Raw genomic sequence first — 21,119 nt, 5'->3', positions numbered from 1 at the left:
CTGGCAAAAATGTCTAAAGAATTGACATGATGCAGGGTTTTTTCTGCACCAAATCTTCAAGGGAAAAATAAGCAACATGTGCACAGCACTTCAGAAAGCTCATTGACTTTCCTGACATAACGATAGGCAGACTAATTTGTGACAAATGTGAATGGAGTCACATTACGACTTAGGCCTCTTTCACACGTACATGCCTCCGGTCTGTGTTTGGCAGTTTTCTCACGTACCGAAAACACGTATACACGTAGACCTATGTCTTCCTATGGTTTTGGACACACGTATTTTCGCTCGGAACGTGTGTCCGTTCCGTACTTACGTGTGTGTGTCCGTTCCGTACTTACGTGTGTCCGTGTGTTTCTCACGGCAACATGTCCGTTTTTTCTCCGACATCATGGGTGTCACACGGAACGCAAACGTGTCACACGTAATGCAAACGGACCATACAGATGTGTTCCGTGTGACACGCACTGGAGAAAAGACATGTGTCTGTGAGGAAAAAAACAAAACTCTACTCACCTTCTCCAGCCCTGCAGTCTCTGCCGCTGCTGTCACTTGCTGTCAACCTCCGCGCATTATGCTCATTGAATATTTACTTCACTGCGGCCGGAAGCAGCAGCAGCGGGGAGTCAGCAAGGCGGGAGACCGCAGATCAGCACCACGGACAGCGACGCCAGGGACAGGTGAGTAGAAAGTTCCCGTCCTTCGTGTGTTATCACGGATAACACACGGAGAACACATGTGTGCCATACACACAGCTCACCAACGGCAATACGCACCTTTGACACATCCGTGAAAAACGTGCGTGATTTTCACGGGCATGTGAAAGAGGCCTTACAATGTATTTAGACAAGCAAGTTGCAGAAAGTTGGGTCCAGTATGATTTTTTTTATTCATGATTTGATCATCGCCGTTGCAGTATCTTTCTGGTCGCAATTTGACCCCATTGACGTCTATTATACTGCAATATAGCAGGAGCACAAAGCGATATTCTGCCATGCAATCTATGTTACAGTCAAGGTCATCGTCTAGCCCCAAGCTTAGTAAGGCAAACAACTATTTTACTAACCTTATCAGCAGCCAGAATTCTGAATGCAGCAACAACTTGCTCTGATGAATCAGTCTCAGCCGTCTCTCTTGTCATGAAGTCAATGAAGGACTGGAAAGACACTGTTCCCGAGCTATTGGGATCAACCAATACCATGATCCGTGCAAACTCTGCCTCACCCTAAAAGAAATCACGAATGACAAAATGTTACCTATTACAAATATAGATAAAGACATGATGTAGGGCAGAATCAGATTGGCTACCGAAGAGCCCCTGTGCAAGTAACTAATGTGGAACACTGTCACTCTACATCAGTGTCGGACTGGCTACCGGAGGAAGCATCAGTAATACCAGGCCTGGCTGCAGTTACCTGTACTAAACTCTGGAGCTCACACCTGAGCTCCAGAGTTCAGCCCGGCCTATCCGCAGCTGTGACATGAACTGAACCACAATCGCCAGGGAATCAGTCGGTGCTTGAGGTTCACTCCTGCAAACCCTGAGTTCAGTCCAGGCTGTACTCCGGAGCTCAGGTGACAGCTCCCGAGTTTAGTACAGGTAACCGTGGCCAGGCCTGGTATTACTGGCGCTTTCTCCGATAGCCAGCCCGACACTGATGTACAGTGACACTGTTCCACATTTGCTACTTGCACAGGGGCCCTCTTCTATCTGTCTGCACCCCTGCGTATCATCTCATGTGGCATACCTCAAGAACAGAAAAAAGGACAAAGCATGTGGTGCGCAAAATGGCAAATTTTGACCACGCCCCTAGCCACACCCCCAAGCCACACCCATTTGGCAGTGAGGAACATTCAGCAGATGCCCTGGACTGTTCATTCATTCATTCATTCATTCATTCATTGTCATATCAGCCAGCACTTTCTCATATTTATATACGCTTAACTACATGACATGTTGCTTTTTTTGTGTCTGTAAGGCTAAGTTCACACATTGTAGAAATCCTGTGTTTTTTGTTTTCTACTGCTGTGCGCACCAAACTACACAATAAAAATCTTCTTCTGGTTATTGCATTTTTGCTGCATTTTTTATGCCTTTTCCCTTATTTTTTAATGCATTTCTGGTGAAGATGTGAATCCTCTTTATTATAGTACAGAAAAGCTTTGATTCTGTACTTAAAGTAACTGCAGATTTTTCCATGTGTTTTTTTAAGCTCCACATAGAAATCTCTAGACAAAAAAAAAAAAAGCACCAAAACTGCAGAGCTCATTGGCGTCTTTTCCTGAAATCACATCCACTTTGCTTGGATAATTAAACACAGCAGAAATAATGTGCAAAAAAAGTGGCAGAAAAACCACCCAGCATTTACGCTACATGTGAAATTGGACTAAAAGTGCAAGCAAAGTGGATGTGACATCATGAAATCTAAACATGCTGCTGAATTGTGCGCTTTTGGTACTTTTTTTGGTAGTATGCTTCGGGTCATTGTCCATTTCAAAGACCCATTTCCACACAAGCTTTAAGTTCCTGGCTGATGTCTTGAGATGTTGGTTCAGTATTGCCACATAATCATCTTTCTTCATGATGACATCTATTTAGTGAAGAGCACCAGTCCGTCCTGGAGCAAACAACCCCACGACATGATGATGCCACCCCCATGTTTCGCAGTTGGGATGGTGTTCTTAGACTTCAAATCTTCTCCCTTTTTCAGCCAAAGCTAACGATGGTGATTGTGGCCAAACAGTTCAAGTTTAGTTTCGTCAGACCACAGAACATGTCTCCAAAAATTAAGGACATTGTTCCTGTGTGCATTTGCAAACATTAATCTGGCTTTTTTATTTTTCTTTCGGAGTAATGGCTTCTTCCTGGCAGAGTGGTTTTTCAGCTCAAGTTGATCCAGTACTCATTTCACTGTGGATAATGACACAATCTTACAAGCTTCCGCCAGCATCTTCACAAGGTCTTTTCCTTTTGTTCTTGGCTTGATATGCACATGTCTGACCAAAGCACAATCATCTCTGGTACACAGAACCCATATTTTTTCTGAGCGGTATGATGGCTGGACATTCCTATTTTGTTTGTACTTGCTTATAATTGTTTGTACAGATAAACGGGGCCCCTTCAGGTATTTGGAAATTGCATCCAAGGATAAACCAGACTTGTGCAAGACTACAATTTTCTTCCTTAGATCTTGGATAATTTCTTTTGACTTTCCCATGTTACTACACAAAGAAGCAACGTGTTTCAGGTGAGCATTAACATACATCCACAAGTGTCTCTCTAATTAACTCAGCTGTTGCCAATAAACCTATCAGAAGCTTCCAGAGACATGACATCATCATATGAGCTATCCCATATTTTTTAAGGTATAGTTCTCTTAGTGTATGTAAACTCCTGACTTTGCAGAATGTAATAAAAATGCCTTAAAACATTCTTTCTCTCTCTCTCTCTCTCTCTCTCTCTCATTATTCTGCCATTTGGCAAAGATACATAATTTTGCTAATCCTATCTGACCTAAAATGGGAAAGGTTTATTCTGATTTCAAGCCACATAGTGAGAAAAACATGCAGATGTGTTTTTTTAGATAGGTGTATGTAAACGTCTGGCTTCAACTGTAGATGGAATCTTTAAGAAATTCTCCTGTGTTATAAAGCTGGCAGACCAATGGTATTAGTTACATTAGGTGAACATTCTGTGTTGTGCCTTCAGCATGAAAGGGAATCGGTCACCAGGTTTTTGCCACCTCATTTGAGAGCAGCATAATGTAGGGGAAGAGATTCTGATTCCAGCGATTGTCACTTACTGGGCTGCTTAGTGTAGTTTTGATAAAATCACTCTTTAATCAACAGTAGATTATCATTACAGGACTACTTGACATGCTGCCAAATAGCCAGCATCTTCATGAGCTCTGTATAACTGCTAGATCTGCAGCAGAGAAAACATTGATTTTATCAAAATGACAGCAAACAGCACAGTAACTGACACATCGCTGGAATCAGGATTTCTGTCCCTACATTATGCTTCTCTTAGATGGGGGAGCAAAAAGCTGGTGACAGATTCCCTTTAAAAGAAATCTGTCAGTAGATTTTTTTTTCTACCTCATCTGAGAGTAGCATGATGTAGGCAAAGAGATCCTGAATCCAATGATGCAACTGTCACGGATGTGTCATGTCCTGTCACAGATGTATCATGGCTGGCTGACAATCTAGTGTCAGTGAGTGCTAGAAGATCGCAGAGATTGGCAGCACATGTTTTGGTATCTGACAGTTCCCTGTTTATGCAGCCAGCAGACTCTATGACCCTGGGAACTATCAGTTTTTCTACTCAATTGCTATCTTCTGACTTCCTTTATTAACCATCCCCTGGGGTGCTTGGGTGCAGTTTATAGTTTATTTCTATCTGTGGTCTGCAGTGGTCATCTACTGTTGCTCCAGAGACTTCTGTGGTTGCTGCTTCTCAGATAAGTGTTGGATTTTTGCTATCTACCTGGGCTCAGGTGATAGCAATTGTGTTGAGTTAAAAATACTTTGTGATTGTACAGCCAGTGGCTGATCCATGTTTGGGCAGCATGTATCAGCTGACAGCTACCCTTTAACATTCGATAAGCTGGATAGACCTCAAGAAACAGTTTTCTTATTGCACTTCAGTAGATCGGTTGAGCTGCCTGTTAGACTATGGGTATCGTGTCGCGAGGACACAACATTCTAAGTGGGGAGCAGAAGAACATCAAATGGCACCTGCAACATCTAGACATTTCTTAAAAAGATTAAATTTTTGTGATCAAACAATAAATAGACATTTAACACAATATGTACATCTGACTATATATAGAGAGAGCTGAGGTTCACGCTAAAAATTAACCATACTGTTTTTAATGGCAGTAAACTATATTGCACTGGGAATAAGCACATCATACATTTTTGTGTGATACCATAAAGAATAGTGAGCAATTACATATTTACAAAAAATAAATGCACATTACCTACCAGGTCATAACCCATGGAAATGAGACATGCCCTGAAGTCCTCGTGATCCATCATCCCCTTCTTTCTCTGTTGAGTGGTACATGAGATCAGTGGTCACATGTTTTGTCAGAATTATTCCAAAACGCAATTTCCAGTTTTCAGAGAATTGGATGGAATATATGATATGTAATAAATCGGATTTGGCTATAGCTTAAAGGCTTATACAGTTACAGTTGATTAGCCCTCTTTTTTGTCATTTTTGAGCTGCAGTGTTAGATTATAGATATTCTATTATTAGATTAGATTATTGGGTGCATGGATGTTGTCTTCATGTCACCGCTGCAGCCTGTACATAAAGATTGGAGCTGTGGCAGAGAGGCAGCACTGGATCCAGTAAAGGGTAAAGAGTTCTTTTTAAAATTTTAAAGGGAACAAAACATCAGGATTTTGGTATATAAGGTAAAGCCAGTACAGTACTGGCACTATCAGGCACAGGCTGTACATACCATTAGTGGGCAGCTCGGATGTTTAGGCTGTGAAATCCAAGTTTATGAAGTTTGAAAATTCATCCACTTTTTGATTGATGTGTGCACTTCTCCAGATAATATCCGGGCGGGTAAAGGTATTTATTTGTATTTATTCATGTCACTTCAGCATGGAGGGTGTGTTTAAAACCTATGGAAGTGTATTCCATCAATTTGATATGGTGATGTCTAATAGGTTTTTTTTTAACTTTATGTGCACTTTACCTTTTTTACTGACTATTTTTACCTGCCTTATATCCTTTTGTGCTTTTCTTCTGATTAATACATGCCCTGTATCTGTATCTATTCAAAGAGTGAATATCAGATATATGTTATACATGCACTTTAATTTATGGCTGCACTTTACTTTATATAATGTTTACCAGCCACATATGCAAGTGTGCACCTTATGAATTTTGATCTGTGTATATATATATTTATGAATGTATGCACTTTTCTTATAGCTGGGTTACCATGCTTGCATCGGACTTGTTGTCATTGGATATGTGTTAGCTACCGTTGACTTATATTTTGCAATTGAATTGCACCACATGTGAAGTACCTCCTAGCTTCCCAGTTTTTTAGGCTATCCATATGTTCCCTCATAGGAGTTTTTTTTCCCTGTTTTTAATATTTATTTTAAGTAATAAAGTATTTAATTCAATATTATTTTGCAGGAATCTCTTTTAACCCCTGAGATACATCATATCACACCACATGGGTTCTGGTTCATATTCAGTTTGTGTTAAGCGTAAAGCACTTCTAATAATTTTTTTTGGGCTTGGTTATAAAGTTTACCAACAGAGCTGTTGGAGCAAAGTCCTCAAATAATTTAGCTCATTTCTAGAAATAAGTAGTAGTGGATTGTAGTTTTTACAGAGAAGATTCTTTCAAATCTTTGCAGTTGGAGTTTGATATAAAATAACCTTGGCAAAATATTACGGTATCTCCTCATGGATTGTCAGTCTATAAATATCACTAAACACAATGTACACCGCTTACTGCATCATGCCTAAATTAGCTGGCCATGAAAGGATTGCTCCTGTGTCATACTGATAAGGCGGCGTTTTGTGCAGCACGACAGATGGAGGTAACATATTCTGTTCTTGCCCTAGATTACTAGGGAATTACAATGTCACATTTGTCACTGATACTTGCTTAGAAATATATAGATGATATATTGATATGATGCACAAGTTCTATTGTTGCTTGGAAAATATCCACTGAAGAACTATAAAAATAACATGAAACTGTGTAGGACATATGCAAAGATCAATAATGTCTACCTTTCAGGTTAGTACTGACCTTGCACCATTTTCAACTATAATAATACCTTATCAAAATGACTGAATGAAGAGCGGAATTCATTAATCTGCTGCTGTGTAATGCCTTTGGCATCCCGCGTGAGCATCTGAGTTTCAATTTCATTGATTGTTCTTGCGATTGTAGTTAGCAGAAGTTCCCATCCTACACGGACGTGCTGCATGAGACAAAAAAGGCCGGTCATGTTCCAATACACAAAGAACATACTAAATAATAAGATAAAAAATAATAAAGAGTAACTGACCATTTAAGGATTATCTTATCTATTTTTGTAGGAGCTGTAAAAGGAACCTGTCAGGTCCTTAGTGCACCCACAACCAAGAGCAGTTCTGGGTGCATATCTAAAATCCTTCTCTAATAGTCCCAGCATATAGTAGCATATATAATTAGATTTTTTAGAAAAAGTATTTCTAAAGATTATTTATGAGATCCTAATTAGGCCTGTGACTAGTCACAGGGGCGTTAGTTCCCTGGTTAGTCGGCGCACTTAGCTTGTTCTGATGCTCCTGTGGGCGCGATAACATGCTTTACAATGCCCAGCGTCATGGCAGCACGATACAAAGCTGCGCATGCTTGCGGCTTTGTACTGGTCAGCATTGAGCTTCTTTGAAGCAGAGTGTATGCGTACCAGGCTTCAAAGACACTCCCTACCCATGATCGGAAGATGTCCGTACTTCCGGACATGCGCACTACTCCTCTCTGAAGCCGGGACACATACACCCGGTTTCTGAGTAGTGTGCATGTCTGGAAGTGTGGATGACTTTCGATCATGGACAGTGAATGTTTTTAAAGCCTGATACGCATACACCCGGCTTCAAAGAAGCTCAATTCTGATGAGTACAAAGACGCTAGTATGACATGACGCTGGGCATTGTAAAACAGGTTATCATGCTCCTGTTACTAATCACAGCCCTAATTAGCATCTCATAAATGATCTTTAGAAATACTTTTTCTAAAGATCTGTTTATGTGTGCTACTATAGCCTGGGACTGTTAGGGAGGGAATATAGATATACACCCAGAACTGCTCGTGGTTCTGGGTGCACTGGGGACCAGACAGGTTCCCTTTAAATGCTTGTAGATTGATGGAGGTCTGGGTCCTAACACGGTGATCGATCACTCAAAAGACAACTTAGAAGTGTCTAACTTGGGAGGTGAGTGCACAGCTCTTACTTGAGCGAGGGCACAGAGTGAGGCACCGATTCAATTAAAAGCCATAGGCTGTTCTGTGCACGAACACAATTCTCAGGCACACTTTTCAATTATTGTCTATTGAGTGATCAGTGGGGGGGATCTCAGGAGCCAGACTTACACCGATCTATAAGCATTTAAAAGGTGTACAAAAAATATATATATATATATATATATATATATATATTATACATAGAATATTATATATTTATATGTAACTAAAGGATTAAGTTTTTACATTTTATATATATATATATATATATATATATATATATATATATATATATACATACAGTCATATGGAAAACGTTTGGTCACCCCTATTAATGTTAACCTTTTCTCTTCATAACAATTTGGGTTTTTGCAACAGCTATTTCAGTTTCAAATATCTAATAACTGATGGACTCAGTAATATTGTGCAATGTGCAATCCGTATTTAAACAAAATTTGACCGGTGCAAAAGTATGGGCACCTCAACATAAAAGTGACAATAATATTTTGTAGATCCTCCTTTTGCAAAAATAACAGCCTCTAGTCGCTTCCTGTAGCTTTTAATGAGTTCCTGGATCCTGGATGAAGGTATATTTGACCATTCCTGTTTACAAAACAATTTCAGTTCAGTTAAGTTTGATGGTCGCCGAGCATGAACAGCACACTTCAAATCATCCCACAGATGTTCAATGATATTCAGGTCTGGGGACTGGGATGGCCATTCCAGAACATTGTAATTGTTCCTCTGCATGAATGCCTGAGTAGATTTGGAGCGGTGTTTTGGATCATTGTCTTGCTGAAATATCCATCCCCTGCGTAACTTCAACTTCATCACTGATTCTTGCACATTATTGTCAAGAATCTGCTGATACTGAGTTGAATCCATGCGACCCACAACTTTAACAAGATTGCCGGTGCCGGCATTGGCCACACAGCCCCAAAGCATGATGGAACCTCCACCAAATTTTACTGTGGGTAGCAAGTGCTTTTCTTGGAATGCCGTGTTTTTTTGCCTCCATGTATAACGCCTTTTTGTATGACCAAACAACTCAATCTTTGTTTCATCAGTCCACAGGACCTTCTTCCAAAATGTAACTGGCTTGTCCAAATGTGCTTTTGCATACCTCAGGCAACTCTGTTTGTGGCATGCTTGCAGAAACGGCTTCTTTCGCATCACTCTCCCATACAGCTTCTCCTAGTGCAAAGTGCACTGTATTGTTGACCGATGCACATTGACACCATCTGCAGCAAGATGATGCTGCAGGTCTTTGGAGGTGGTTTGTGGATTGTCCTTGACTGTTCTCACCATTCTTCTTCTCTGCCTTTCTGATATTTTTCTTGGCCTGCCACTTCTGGGCATAACAAGAACTGTACCTGTGTTCTTCCATTTCCTTACTATGTTCCTCACTGTGGAAACTGAAAGTTTAAATCTCTGAGACAACTTTTTGTATCCTTCCCCTGAACAACTATGTTGAATAATCTTTGTTTTCAGATCATTTGAGAGTTGTTTTGAGGAGCCCATGATGCCACTCTTCATAGGAGATTCAAATAGGAGAACAACTTGCAAGTGGCCACCTTAAATACCTTTTCTCATGATTGGATACACCTGCCTATGAAGTTCAAAGCTCAATGAGGTTACAAAACCAATTTAGTGCTTTAGTAAGTCAGTAAAAAGTAGTTAGGAGTGTTCAAATCAAGAAATTGATAAGGGTGCCCATACTTTTGCACCGGTCAAATTTTGTTTAAATGCGGATTGCACATTTTCTGTTAGTACAATAAACCTCATTTCAATCCAGAAATATTACTCAGTCCATCAGTTATTAGATATATGAAACTGAAATAGCTGTTGCAAAAACCCAAACTGTTATAAAGAAAAAAGGTTAACATTAATAGGGGTGCCAAAACTTTTTCATATGACTGTATATATATATATATATATATATATATATAAATATATATATATATGTGTAAAAAAAAAACGTAATCCTTTAGTTACAATGAATAACCACAACGCTTATTGCCCCATACACAATAGATAAATATTTTCTTAACCCTCCACCAATTTTAGTAGTATTGGACTACCATCTACTATATATGGAAGCCTCCCAATTATCCCCAATTTATGTTGGGGCACATAGGTATCAGATGGCTGGAATTCAATTATCCGATCCTTTTATTTGTGGGCAACATAAGCGGCTCTCTCATAGAGAACACAGGAACACTCGACAAAACAGAGTGTTCCTTTATGTGGGGGAGCCGTAGACATGTTAGCCAACTGATTTTTCGTCTGACAGCTATCTAACGTTTAGGACAACTTTACATGTGATAGTACATAACTCTTTACATAGGACCACAATTTGTCATACCTCCATAGTGTAATTAGTGTGCTTGTTATCAAAAATGAGCGACTCCTGTATAATCTGGTGATCGCCTTCCAGTTTATCAATGTTATGCTTGTAGTTGATAATGTTCTGTTCTTGCTGCTTCAAGCTGTTCATCTGATCTTCAAGTGTTATACTCAGATCGATGGAGCTGCGAGCGATTTCCTGCAGAACAGAGATATCACATATCAAGAATAGTCTAGATTGTCATATAATCCACCTTAATGAATATTAGCACTATATACCGGTAATAGTCTGGGAAAATTTAGCCTTAGAAACATATGAATTTCAGTAAAGAGTTTGACATATGAGAGTTTATTATCCTGATTATATATACGTTAAGTACATTTTATTTTCTTACCTCCATCTTGGTCTGAACCCATGGTCCTATGACATTTGCCTGAGCAGCAAACTGGCGGCGCAAGCGTTCATTACCTTGTTGACGCGCCAGTTCTTCTTGTAAAGATGTGTCTCTAGCAGGTACAAGCCTTTTCACCTTTATGGAAATATTATATTTCTTATATCAGAAATCAGTTATATTTAATATTTAATATCAATAAAATAAACTAAATGTGTATATTTTTTATGTCCTCTATCAAGAACTAGATGATTTAAGATAAAATGTTTTACTTCTATAGACCTGGACCCCATTAATTGAGTGAGTTCCTTAAAATAACCCATTGTAGAGATGCTAATCTGCTCCTTCAAAAACATGCTGATGGCTTGACTGCTCACATATTAGGCACATATGCTAACATGAGTTTTAAGGACACCTGCTAATAACGACCTTTGTACTTTTTATTTGCCTTGTATAAACAGCACCAACCCCATAAACAACGGAAATAAAACAGCGTTCCTAGAGGGTTTTGTTCTCCTTTAAGAGAGCAACAGGAACTAATTGTATTGCTCTCTCCAAGCCAGGTGGCACGTCTGTGAAGAACTACGTTCTTAAGGGCATATCTAATAGGGGTTTGACTATGCCATTTGTTACAAACCTCCATTTTGTTTCTGTAGTGTCACAATTGCCTTAAAAATGCACACATTAATCCTGTAAGGCTATGTACCCACAATCCGGACATGCTGAATCCTGGACACAGCAAGTCCTCTCCTGCAGGGCCATGAGTACTATCTGCAGGAGACTGCAGTGGTCCATGCCTATGATCAGAGTTTGGGCAGCTGTGGTCCTTCTCTCTGGTCTCCCTGCAGAGAACACACGCAGCTCCGCAGCAATAAATTGACATGCTGCGATTCTAGAAACCGAACCACAGGTCAGTTTTCGCTGCGGGCAAAACAAGCACAGTGGGCATGTGACGTCTAGAAATCCCATCCACTATGCTTGTACTGTACATCACAGCATTTTGGACACAGCAATAACATGTTGCGTCCAAAACACCGAGAACCCTGATCGTGGGCACACAGCCTAAAAATTAATGTAAACGACATATAACAAAAATTAGACCTAAACAAAGCCTGTACATATCTGTTCTCAACTTTTTGCTATTTAATCTGAGAGCAGTATGTGGGAGCACAGATATTGATACAAAAGATATGTCATTGACTGGGCTGCTTGCTGCAGTTTTTATAAAATCACTATTTTACCAGCAGGAGCTTATCCTAGAGGACTACTTGTTGCATGTGTGGCACCCCTGAGGCTCTGGTCACACGCAGACAGATGAGTCGGGACCATGGTTCTGACAACACATCTCTGGAAAACTTGGACTTTGCTAGGCCCGGGGCTAGGAGCGGGAGCTCAGGGTACTTAACTGCTGAGGGGAACATCCTAGGAAAAGGACATGCTCTCTCTTTCTCTCTTCAAACACCAGTGGTGGCCCCTTTACTTGCTTGGGATTGACTGGAGCCCTCAACGGCAGATTCCAGCACTTGGGTGCAGCTTTAAATCAGTGAGTAAAAAAAAACTAAAACCGCAGTTGCCCAATTAGACTCTGTTTAGCGGCGCTCCCAGGGGACTGCCATGTCCCCGTTATCCACCCTGTGGGGAGTGACAGCATCCCACCTGCCATAACACCTGCCCCGGTGAGGAATTGTGCAGCGGTGGCTACTCCCTGACCGCATACCACAGGTGGCGTCACGACAAACTTTCCCCAACACCCTGCTTTCCCCACCATTTAATATACGCCTCGGGGCAACGGAACCGGGCAAGGCCACCCTTGACATCGCCTGACCTGACCCGCAACAGCCATGCAAAGAGTAGGTTAACCACCTGCCCCGTGGAGTGCTACACATGCTATGTAGTCCTCCAGCTGTGTGTAATTCCGCACCCTCCACTGATTAGCAACTTTCTATCTATGCACAGTGTACACAGAAAGCTGTCAATCAGTGGTGCAAGCAGGGTTATGTAGAGCTTAACTTTCAGAGAACTACTAGAAGATAAAACAGTGTTTTTATAAAAACGTCATCAAGCAGCCCAGCAAGTGATACATCCCTGGAGGCAGAGGCTCTGCTCCTACATCTTGTTGCTCTAACATTAAATAGTAAAAACCTGGTGACAGAGTCTCTATAATGCTAATTTTATACAAATGTATTTTGGGGTAAGATTCTGAAGCTAAAAGTTAAAATATGTAGATTTAAATAAGTGTATACTGTAAAGGGCACATATTAAAAATATGGTCAAAAGTTGTTCCATGGAAACCCCCCTCAAAAGACAAGGGGGCACTTCCTCCAATTAAAAAAAAAAGTTCAAACTCCGAAGCAAGCTTCTCTACTATGAGACTTATTTATCTGTGGAATAGCCTTGCTCAAGGCTCATTAAGGTTTCAGCGAAAAAGTCAAACTTTCTGATCTCCTGTACTCTAAACAGCATGTCAATGCCCCAAATAGAGCCCTCAAAGTCAAGTCTAGGGACTACTCAGGAGTTGGACGAGTTCTAAAACGGCCAGGAATGTTCACTTTTGGGCTGGGATTGCAAAAGGGTAGTTGGGTTTGCCTGAGCCGCCAAGAAAAATCATTCTTTTTTGGCAAATATTCAACATATTATCTACATTAGTTCCTTGTGGCTTTCCTGCAGTTATTCAGAAGAAACTTTTTATTGTGAACTTCCATGAATGACAAAACTGTCCTGGTCATGGATGGACACACTTGTGAATGGCTCTTCACAGTAATCCGGGCTGTGTAGTCATCTGAGAACCTGGGTATCCACCACATGACCAGAACAGACTTTATTCCACCGCTGTAAGCAATACATATTCCTATCGAATGACAATGAGCAGAGATCTTAAAAAACAAGATGAACTGATAATACAAATTTAAGGTATAAATTAATAAATGTGAACTAGCAAATTATGTTCAAAGATGAATATAGATGTTAGGAATGACCCGTTTTTTAGCCAAGGAGCATATTCTATGACTGTTGATTCCTTAGTCCCTGGTTTACCTTTTCCCACTTGGTGCGGAGTTCTTCTAGGGTAATATAGCTGTATGGATTCACTGAAGATACTCTAATGTTATAGCTCTGAATCACTTTCTCCACCTCGTTCTGGATGCCTATAATTGCTTGCCTTTCACTGTCTGCTTCCGGCAGTGTGGCTTTAAATTGTTCATGCGCGGCAATTAGTTTCTGAAAAAAAAAAGAAGTAAATTCAGTCTATTTTACCTCAACAACCATTATACACAGCAATAACTCAACAGAAAGCAATGAAAAAGCTACACTAGGACTAGTTACCCAAAGATAAAGGCAAGTGCTCACCTGAATTTCCTCCACACTGTGGACAATAAACATGTCCTGCAGATCTTCCATGGCTCCCTCCATCCAGATATTGAAAGGTGCGGCCCTCTTAATAAACTCTAGGTGAAGGTGATCAACAGTTTCTAAAAGTTTTTCTGTGCGCTGTATAGAGAAAAATAATGTCTAGAATAAGCACTAGGGAATGGGTACACCATCCATCATCCAAGGGGCCTAGTCATTACATATACATCACTTAGTCCACCTCAACAGCGGTATACAAGATAGTAAGACTTCTAAAAAAAAAAAATCACTGCCTGAAATATAAAGCATTAAGGAAAAAAACAAAGTTATAGAGAAGCACAAGCTCCCTCTGAATAGTTATGTGGGTGGTCTTGGTCTTCTGAGAAGTCCTGCATCCCCACACAAGCCAGGATACATCAATAAAACCCATCTCCAGCAGCAACCAATGCATGTGCCGTGTACAGATGACACTGAGGCCGGTAAATCTCACTTTACTCTATATGCCATGGATGCCGCTGGAGGGGGATCATAATAATGAATCTAGGTCTTTGGGACAACAATTAAGTAGTGTGGCAGCTGACATGGGACTGCATGATTCCTCAGAAGATAAGATCCACCACATGACTGTGTTCACAGGTGGCTTGTGCTGCTTTATAACTTTATTCCTTTGTGCTCTTTTCCTTCAAGAATATTTCAGAAAGGGAAATCAGTATTTAGGAGCAGTATATGTTCTTTTAAAAAACAAGTTTTTGCTGCAATAAAAAACAAACTGTAGCTAGAAGAGATCAGGCTTCAATATTTTGTCCATGGCTACTTCAATATTGAGATAAAAGGTAAAATTAGATAAAATACATTTCTTCATGTTACACCATTATTGTATTTTGAAGATTGTGATACGGCATCATGAGACTCTTTAGGTTTCCTCCTGGGTCCACACATATCAACTCCCATTCAGTCTCTCTAGGGAAGTCACAGCTAAGGTAACAGGTCATTTAAATCTTAGAAGGAACATTAAGGGGTACTTTGCACATTGCGACATCGCTACTGCGATATCGTCGGGGTCAAATCGAAAGTGACGCACATCTGGCGCCAGTAACAACGTCTCAACGTGTAAAGCCTAGATGCGCAAAAGCGTCGTAAATCGGTGATCTGTGTAGCGTCGGACATTTTCATAATGTCGCACCAATAGGAGATACGATGTTCCTCGTTCCTGCGGCAGCACACATCGCTGTGTGTGAAGCCGCAGGAGCGAGGAACATCTCTTTACCTGCCTCCACCAGCTATGCGGAAGGAAGGAGGTGGGCGGGATGTTTACGTCCCGATCATCTCCGCCCCTCCGCTTCTATTGGACGGTTGCCGTGTGACGTCTCTGTGACACCGCACGACCCGCCCCCTTAGGAAGAAGGCGGGTCGTAGGCCAGAGCGACGTCGCAGGGCAGGTAAGTGCATGTGAAGCTGCTGTAGCGATAATGTTCGCTACGGCAGCTATCACAAGATATCGCATGTGCGACGGGGGCGGGTACTATCGCGCTCGGCATCGCTAGCATCGGCTAGTGATGTCGCAGAGTGCAAAGTACCCCTAAATGTCAAGTCAGAAGCTACTAAAAGAAAGAAGCACTAATTTTCACTCGCGTGTGCAAATGCTTCAAGGTTCTCAGACGAATGTGAGATGTCATAGGAACCATGGTCCATGGGACAGAGATAATTCTGCATGCGAATCAGAAATACTAAAGGAACCCAAAAGTGTCTATCAGTCTATTTTCCGTCTATTCTTAGCCTACAATGGCTTTTCAGACAACAGATCATATAACTGCACAGAAACACCACGACACGGCTGGCCATAGATATTATACAACTGTTGGCTGAACACTCTTGTAGACAGTAACCATCTTCCCTCAATTCTCCCTACACATGATTTGGTGGCCGAGCGTTCATGACTATAAAGGGGGCTTTACACGCTGCGACATCGCTAGCGATGTCGCTAGCGCTCGCACCCGCCCCCGTCGTTTGTGCTTCATGGGCAAATAGCTGCCCGTGGCGAACAATATCGCTTGTACCCGTCACACATACTTACCTTCCTAACAACGTCGCTGTGGCCGGCGAACAACTACTTTTTTAAGGGGGCGGTTCGTGCGGCGTCACGGCGATGTCACACGGCAGGCGTCCAATAGAAGCGGGGAGTGGAGAGCAGCCACATGAAAGTCACGCCCAGCTCATCGCTGGAGGACAATGGTACGGTATTGTTCGTCATTCCTGGGGTGTCACACGTAGCGATGTGTGGTGCCTCAGGAACGATGAACAACCTGCGTCCAAAATGAGCAACGATATTTGGGAAATGGATGATGTGTCAACAATCAACGATATGGTGAGTATTTTGCATCGTTAGCGGTCGCTCGTAGGTGTCACACGCACCTACGTCGCTAACGACGCCGGATGTGCATCACGAATTCCGTGACCCCAACAATATCTCGTTAGCGATGTCGTTACGTGTAAAGCGGCCTTAAGACATTACAAATGTTTCTTAATATCATAGAGTAATTGAGCAGAACTTTAGTTTGTTTTATACTTTACAAGTAAAAAGCAGAATATTTATATATGTTAATGTGCACACAACACCGCATTGATTTCAATAATTACTCTCAATTTATTGCATATTTTCCTTTATTATTGGCAGGACATAAGTCTTGTCTATCAAGAAACCTCATCTATAGTAGGAAAGATATGAGAGCAGAGGCTCTATTCACTGCAGGCACCGTAATTCAGCCTCTGCTCCAGAGCCAAATTCAGTGTAATTTATGAGTTGTACTCATTAATGTTTTCCTATTCTAGCAATGAAAGGCTTGACAGTTGTTAGGACTGTGCCCTCCTTTGTCAACCTTTATTTTGATTTGCAGTCCTAGAAATTTCCATGATTCCTGCAGTCTTATGTGTATATATTTTATGTAAAGGTATAATAGTGAAAAATATAAACTTCTACTCAAAGTTTCCTTTATTAGAACCCTTAAAAGTAATATCATTGTATTTTCAAACTCATGCATAAATACTACTATTTTATGACCCACCTCAAGAGCTTCCCTCCTTTTCTGGGTTAATGTTCCCAGTCTGTCCCATTGGTCACAAATCTTTTGGCATCTTTCATTAATCCTGGCTGCATCATAATAGTCCAGCTCACTGGGTGGAGAAAAAGACAAGGAGATTATTGTGCTACAAAACTGCACCAAAACAATGGATGTGAAGTCTGTGTCTGTAATTCTTCCTGGTAACTTATATCTACGTATCCCACAACATGGTAATCACATCTTCATAGCAACGAGAATAGCCACTGATTTCCATTCATATTATAACGTTAATAGTTAAAGGGTAAATCAATAAGGTAAGTACAAGAGATTAAGCTGGGAAGAATACAATATTGCTGCTATATGTCACAAAGAGATTTTTGCAGGCATCGCCAACTGTCATGGGGGCTTCAGGATCTGTGAAACTACAGATTATTGCACTCTGCCTGCTAACTTCCCTGAGGTCTGTGATCATCACACGGAGACAGGGGCGTCAACCCACAGGCTTAGGCAATCTAGCAAGAGTTCATCTCTGCTGGTTTGCTTGTTAGTCTCTTTGATCACATGCTGTGGGAGAGCCAATCATGTTTGCTCCCTTACTATATATGCTGGCTGGACTATTTCATTAATGCCAGCTATAGTTACCTATACTGGTCTGGTGAGGTGTTGTGATCCAGACTTGTTGTTCTGCATTATTGCTATGAGCGGTTGTGGTGTTAACCCTTGTTGTCTTTTTGTTGCTACCTTCCTGCTTTTGGTTTTCTCCTTTAGTCTCTTACTGTTTTTTCCTGTGAGTTTGCAGTGTGTCTGAGTTTTGGTTTTCCCCTGTCTGTCTTAATCTGTGTTTCCATCACACTCCTGCTCCTTCCGGAGAGGGTAACAGATTAGATCTGGTCAGGAGACTAGACAGGCACAGGACTCAGGTGTCTCCACCATTAGGGGTATCCCTGAGGTTAGCGATAGCCTAAGGTCCCCTAGCATGAGGGAGAGCACAGGAGCCCACTGTCCTTCGCTATTCTGCAGTCACATCGTGACACTATATGGCTTTTTAAATCAATTGTGTCACATTAAAGGGGTATTCCTATCTCCAAGATTCTATGCCAATATGTAATGTTTTAATTTTATTATTAAAGCAAATATCTCCAATTAGAAATGTAATACAGTTCTCCTGATTAAGCTATGTTGCTTACATCATGTGCAGGGCAGCATCTTAGATATCCATTGTTACGACTAAGAACAACTAACTAGCTAGCTAACTGCCACTATATGAATAGTTGTAAGAATGGATACCTAAGCTGCAATGCCCTGCACATGAGGTAAGAGACATAGTTAATCAGGAGAACTATACTACATTTCTAATTGGAGGTATTTGCTATTATTATTAATAATAATAATATTATATTTACGATATATTGGGATAGAAGGAGATGGCAATACCACTTTAGATTGTGTCTGAGGTTCAGCCTGAAGCATCAGACCTACTTAAAAGGAACCTATCACAATGAATAAGCAGTCTGATCTCCCAGTGTCCTGTTATAGCCCAGGAAGAACTGAAAAGATTGACATATAGATTTGTTGGAAAACAGGGTTTCCAATTCCATTTTTTATTTTGTGTGGACAACTTATCCAAAAATCACGGACAGCCAACATGGTTTACGGGCACATGAAAAAAATTCAAATAAAGCAAAATCGGTAAGAGGAGAAGATCAATCTCCTCATCCAGTATACCGGTAATCTACCACACAAAACATAATGTATAATAGAGCAAATGAGTTTTTTTAGAACATCATTTTTAATATTGATTTATTAAAATAAATACAGCCACATTATCAAACTGATTAACGTAACCTTTATCCAAAGTATAGAACTAGGGCACAAATCAAAGGCAAAATAATGTTTTACTTATAATCAGAACACCTAGTAGGATATATATATATATATATATATATATACACATATATATAGTACATTGTCAATCTTGACTGACAGTGGTCAATATTGGAATTTTTTTTTTATATAATAGATTATTGATTTTTCAACATAACATTACAGGTGTAGACCACTCCAAAGAAAGAATGATACAGAAATTTAATGCAAACCTTGTAACACAATCTTGGAATCTTGATTGCCAGTGGTCAATCTTGATAGAGATGGTTAATATAAAAACAAAAAAAAAACATTCTAAACAGTAAGGGATATAGCTAGAAATATGTTATATTCCAATACAAGGTTCCACATCACTGATAAAGGTGGTCCATCAAAGAAGATCCACCTAAACCAGTGTAGAATAAAAATATTAATCTATTTCATAACCATGCCACATTAAAAAAAAATGTGTATTACAGATAGAATAAGAAAGATGGGAACAATCTCACCGAATTTATGTAGTCATTTCCCATTGACTCCTGTTCCTCCTCCTTTGAAATCGTTCTAATGCTGGATAGATGCACATCCCCGACAAGGTTGTCTGCACCTTAGCCCTTTATATTGCATATACACTGTGTGCAGAATTATTAGGCAAATGAGTATTTTCATCACATGATACTTTTTAAACGTGTTGTCCTACTCCAAGCTGTATAGGCTTGAGAGCCAACTACCAACTAAGTAAATCAGGTGATGTGCATCTGCATCTCTGTAATGAGGAGGGGTGTGGTGTAATGACATCAACACCCTATATAAGGTGTGCTTAATTATTAGGCAACTTCTTTTCCTTTGGCAAAATGGGTCAGAAGAGAGATTTGATAGGCTCTGAAAAGTCCAAAATTGGGAGATGTCTTGTAGAGGGATGCAGCAGTCTTGAAATTGCCAAACCTATGAAGCGTGATCACCGAACAATCAACCGTTTCATGGCAAATAGCCAACAAGAAGCGTGTTGGGCAAAAAAAGGCGCAAAATAACAGCCCATGAATTGAGGAAAATCAAGCGTGAAGCTGCCAAGATGCAATTTGCCACCAGTTTGGCCATTTTTCAGAGCTGCAACGTTACTGGAGTATCAAAAAGCACAAAGTGTGCCATACTCAGGGACATGGCCAAGGTAAGGAAGGCTGAAAAACGACCATATTTGAACAAGAAACATAAGATAAAACGTAAAGACTGGACCAAGAAATATCTTAAGACTGATTTTTCAAAGGTTTTATGGACTGATGAAATGAGAGTGACTCTTGATGGGCCAGATGGATGGGCCAGAGGCTGGATCAGTAAAGGGCAGAGAGCTCCACTCCGACTCAGACGCCAGCAAGGTGGAGGTGGGGTACTGTTATGGGCTGGTATCATCAAAGATGAACTTGTGGGACCTTTTTGGGTTGAGGATGGAGTGAAGCTCAACTCCCAGACCTACTGTCAGTTTCTGGAAGACAACTTCTTCAAGCAGTGGTACAAGAAGAAGTCGGTATCGTTCATTCAAGAAAAACATGATTTCCATGCAGGACAATGCTCCATCACATGCATCCAACTACTCCACAGCGTGGCTGGCCAGTAAAGGTCTAAAAGATGAAAAAAATACTGACATGGCCCCCTTGTTCACCTGATCTGAACCCCAAAGAGAACCTGTGGTCCCTCATAAAATGTAAGATCTACAGGGAAGGAAAACAGTACACCTCTCAGAACAGTGTCTGGGAGGCTGTGGTAGCTGCTGCACGCAATGTTGATCATAAACAGATCAAGCAACTGATAGAATCTATGGATGGTAGGCTGTTGAGTGTCATCATAAAGAAAGGTGGCTATATTGGTCACTAGCTTTTTGGGTTTTGTTTTTGCATGTCAGAAATGTTTATTTCTAAATTTTATGCAGTTATATTGGTTTACCTGGTGAAAATAAACAAATGAGATGGGAATATATTTGGTTTTTATTAAGTTGCCTAATAATTCTGCACAGTAATAGTTACCTGCACAAACAGATATCCTCCTAAGATAGCCAAATCTAAAAAAAAACACTCCAAGTTCCAAAAATATTAAGCTTTGATATGTATTAGTCTTTTGGGTTGATT

At 40.6% G+C, this 21,119-nt stretch overlaps 1 protein-coding gene across 1 annotated transcript in view; it reads right to left on the bottom strand.

Moving 5' to 3' along the window:
- The window catches only part of ACTN2 (actinin alpha 2), a 141,482-nt gene that overhangs the window by 11,200 nt on the left and 109,163 nt on the right, over positions 1-21,119 (bottom strand). Inside the window, exons 13-20 of the mRNA XM_075339440.1 lie at positions 17,140-17,248; positions 14,078-14,218; positions 13,766-13,948; positions 10,736-10,870; positions 10,360-10,539; positions 6,823-6,969; positions 4,987-5,052; positions 1,067-1,225 (exon numbers count right to left, since the gene is read on the bottom strand). Coding sequence (XP_075195555.1) covers positions 1,067-1,225; positions 4,987-5,052; positions 6,823-6,969; positions 10,360-10,539; positions 10,736-10,870; positions 13,766-13,948; positions 14,078-14,218; positions 17,140-17,248 — 1,120 coding nt within the window. The remainder of the gene's footprint in view (positions 1-1,066; positions 1,226-4,986; positions 5,053-6,822; positions 6,970-10,359; positions 10,540-10,735; positions 10,871-13,765; positions 13,949-14,077; positions 14,219-17,139; positions 17,249-21,119) is intronic.

Source organism: Anomaloglossus baeobatrachus, chromosome 3 (assembly GCF_048569485.1).
Source record: "Anomaloglossus baeobatrachus isolate aAnoBae1 chromosome 3, aAnoBae1.hap1, whole genome shotgun sequence".
NCBI classification, from domain to species: Eukaryota; Metazoa; Chordata; class Amphibia; order Anura; family Aromobatidae; genus Anomaloglossus; species Anomaloglossus baeobatrachus.
Note: the sequence above shows the minus strand (reverse complement) of the source record. Positions and strands in the feature narration are given on the sequence as shown.